The sequence below is a fragment of the Entamoeba nuttalli genome (genome assembly GCF_000257125.1).
Source record: "Entamoeba nuttalli P19 unplaced genomic scaffold asmbl_3277, whole genome shotgun sequence".
Classification (NCBI taxonomy): Eukaryota; Evosea; order Mastigamoebida; family Endamoebidae; genus Entamoeba; species Entamoeba nuttalli.
In genome coordinates, this window is record NW_008575960.1 from 4,491 (window position 1) to 7,712 (window position 3,222).

The 3,222-nt window shown below is 22.4% G+C and overlaps 1 protein-coding gene across 1 annotated transcript; it reads left to right on the plus strand.

Moving 5' to 3' along the window:
* ENU1_061440 (hypothetical protein) lies at positions 1–2,667 on the plus strand (the record flags this gene model as incomplete). Its single annotated transcript, XM_008858158.1, has 1 exon — positions 1–2,667. The coding sequence occupies one exon, from the start codon at positions 1–3 to the stop codon at positions 2,665–2,667; it is 2,667 nt and encodes an 888-aa protein (XP_008856380.1).
* Positions 2,668–3,222: the final 555 nt, after the last annotated feature.

A 3,222-nucleotide genomic window follows, 5' to 3' on the forward strand; every position in this document is an offset into this window, starting at 1 on the left:
ATGAGTGAGGATATTACAACAAATGAAAAAAATGAGGTTTTACTTTTTCAAGAAGAACAACCAATAGAATCACACCGAGGATGGTACAAACAATTGTCTGTTACTATTCTTGCTGGGATATGTCTAATAAGTAATACATTTTGTATTATATTATTACATAAAGAATTAAAAGGACATTTATGGGTATTAGTAGTTGGGATAATAGAAGGAATAGTTTTTCTTGGATATAGTGGAATTAAATTTGTATTAAGGCTTTCTTTTATTCAGTCATGTTTAAAATCAAATAGGATAATAAAAAAAATATGTGAAATAATATATATAAATTATGATAATAGTTCAATAATATTTAAACTCCCAAACATTGAAAAGATTATTGAAAAATATTGTATTACAATTGACACTCATAATAAACAAAATAGTTCACCAATTAATCAATTAAATCATTTATTTAGGTCATTTTGTGATAAATATGAAGGGTATATTAAAACTTTTTCATTAATGTTAATTATTTGTGGATTTATAATTGTAGTTATTGAGATGTTTCTTTATCAACAAGCTACTGTATCATTCAATATAGTATATACACAAGTTTTAGTTTATTCAGTTGTTTGCATTATTAATATTTCTTTGACATTATTCTTTCTTTGGAAAGTTATTTTAATGGTTACATTCTTTATTCTTCAAGTTAGTTATGGTTATATAAAAGGTGGATTTAAAGAAGAAATAATAATTTCAATATTACTATTATCAATTATAACAATTCCATTTTGTAATTCAGTTGTAATTCTTCAACAAAAATCTATGGCATGTATTTGGTTTCTTATAATGGGAAGTTTAATAATAACAATATTACTATTTTGTACTATTGAAATAGGGTGGTATATTTATATTTTCATACATCAAAAAGTATCTTTCAGTTCCTTTATTTTTTCAAAATTAAAAAAGGTAAAGAACCATATAATATCATTATTTGTACTAATCTTTTGTATTATAATTATTTTCGTTTCTTTTAACTTATCATTAAGTAATATGTTTTATAAATTAAAATATACATACAATCTCTCTTTTCTAAGTAGTTTTGATACTGTAAATACTAGTTATATTAATGAAGCTATTAGTTATTGTGAATTTGAAAAACATATTTCTCAATTGACTTTTGGTATTGGTGATTCAAGTTATTTAAGACAAGAATATGCTCAACCATCAATTAAAACACCAACAATTAATATGTCTTCATTGTTTGATGTAAGTTCAACAACACAAGACTATTATAGAATGACTAGCTCTGCTATTCCAATGAATGGCATTGTTTATTATCCAACAAATATTAAAACCTCTAATGAAACAAAAAGTGTTGTTATAATTCTTGGAAGTGAAATGGGGAATTTAATTGATTCAGATATGGGATATATTTATCTTCAAGAAAGTTTAGCTGAGAATGGAATTGTTAGTATTTGTCTTGATCAAGGATTTCTTGATAAAGATGTAAATGGAAATTCAATTTTACCAAAGAATGGAATGAGTGTTAAAGAAGGATATTTAAATGCACGTGTTGTTTTAACTATTCAAACAATCAACTATTTATTTAAACGATTAAACCAATTTTTTGGACAAAAATTAAATTTTGAAAATATTGGAATAATTGGTGATAGAGAAGGTGGAGGGGTTGCTATGAGAATTATTAATAAATTAAGAATTGGTGAAATTGATTTTATTGAAAAAGAGAATTTAAACCAATTTAGTATTGAAAGTATTTTTGTATTAAATTGTAAAGATATTCCAGTCCAAAATCCTATGGTTGGAATGAATTCATATTTTATAGAAACATTACCTGAATTATCACCATATGACCCTCCTTTATTATCTTCATATAATTATTTTAATAAAACAGATAGAGATGATAATATTTTGTTTAAGTATAGTGGTAGTTTAATCATTGAAAAAGGTATTGGAGATTATTTTAATATGAAATATCAACAAGCACAAAGTGATATATTAGTTGATTATATTATTAAAAACAACTCTTATTTATTAAAAGAAACTGAACTTCGTTGTTTAGTTAATAATTATGTTATAAGTCATTTTTTATGTAGTATGGATAATAAATGTGATAATTTACCTTTACTCATGGATTTTAAAAATGGAAAATCAATTATTCCAATAGAAAGTGGATATTATAGTACTTTTGAATCAAATAAAGAAATACTTCTTTATGTAAATGGGACAATGTTTGATATTTCAATAGAAAGTAATTCTACATATAATGGTAAATTATATCAAAATATGTATCAGTCATTACATCAATTATATGTTTGTAATTCAGGAATGAAATGTGCTTTAAAATTTGTAATGAATAAACCAGTAAATTGCAGTGGAATTAAATTCTCATTTTTTAAAAATAATGGAATAATTAATAAAGAAGAACAAGACCCTTCTAAAATATATGAACAATCAATTAAAGTAACATGTCTATCAAATTCAACATTTACTTTACCATCTTTCACATATACTAAAATATCTGAAATAGAAAATAATGGAGAAATTTGTGAAATGTTTTTTGTTCAAACATATTCTTTCTCATTTCCATTACCAAATCAAGTAATTACCAGTTTTACTTTATATTTTACAGGAGAAATTCTTTTAGACGATGTTGCTTTATTTTATTAACTTTATTCTTCATTATGTATTATAAATAAAAAGCAGTTAATTTTTAATTGACATGAAAAACATCTTTCTTTTATACAAAGGGATTGATTAATTAAAAAATATATATTTCTATTCAACAAATGAACATTTACACTTAATAATACTTTGTTATAACAATTTCAGACAAGTTACTTTAATTCTATTGTTTATTCCCTTTTCTAGTTTAATCAATTTCAGTGTTTGTTATTTTTGAAGGAATAAATTAATAAACAAAATAATGAGTAATATAAATTATAACTTTGCATTATTTCTTTCAATTCTTTTTCTTTTTGTTCACTTTCTTGAAGATTGAATATTAGAAACATCACATAAACATTAAAATGAATATAATCTAACATTTTAGTTTTTTTGGTATTATATGATGATGATTTATTTGAATAAGAAATATAATAAATAATAATAGAAAGAATGAAGTAAGATATTATGAAAGAAATATAACAAAAGAAAATGATATAAATAATGTTAATAATAAATCAAATTATACAGAATAATATAATGATAATGAAATATTCATTC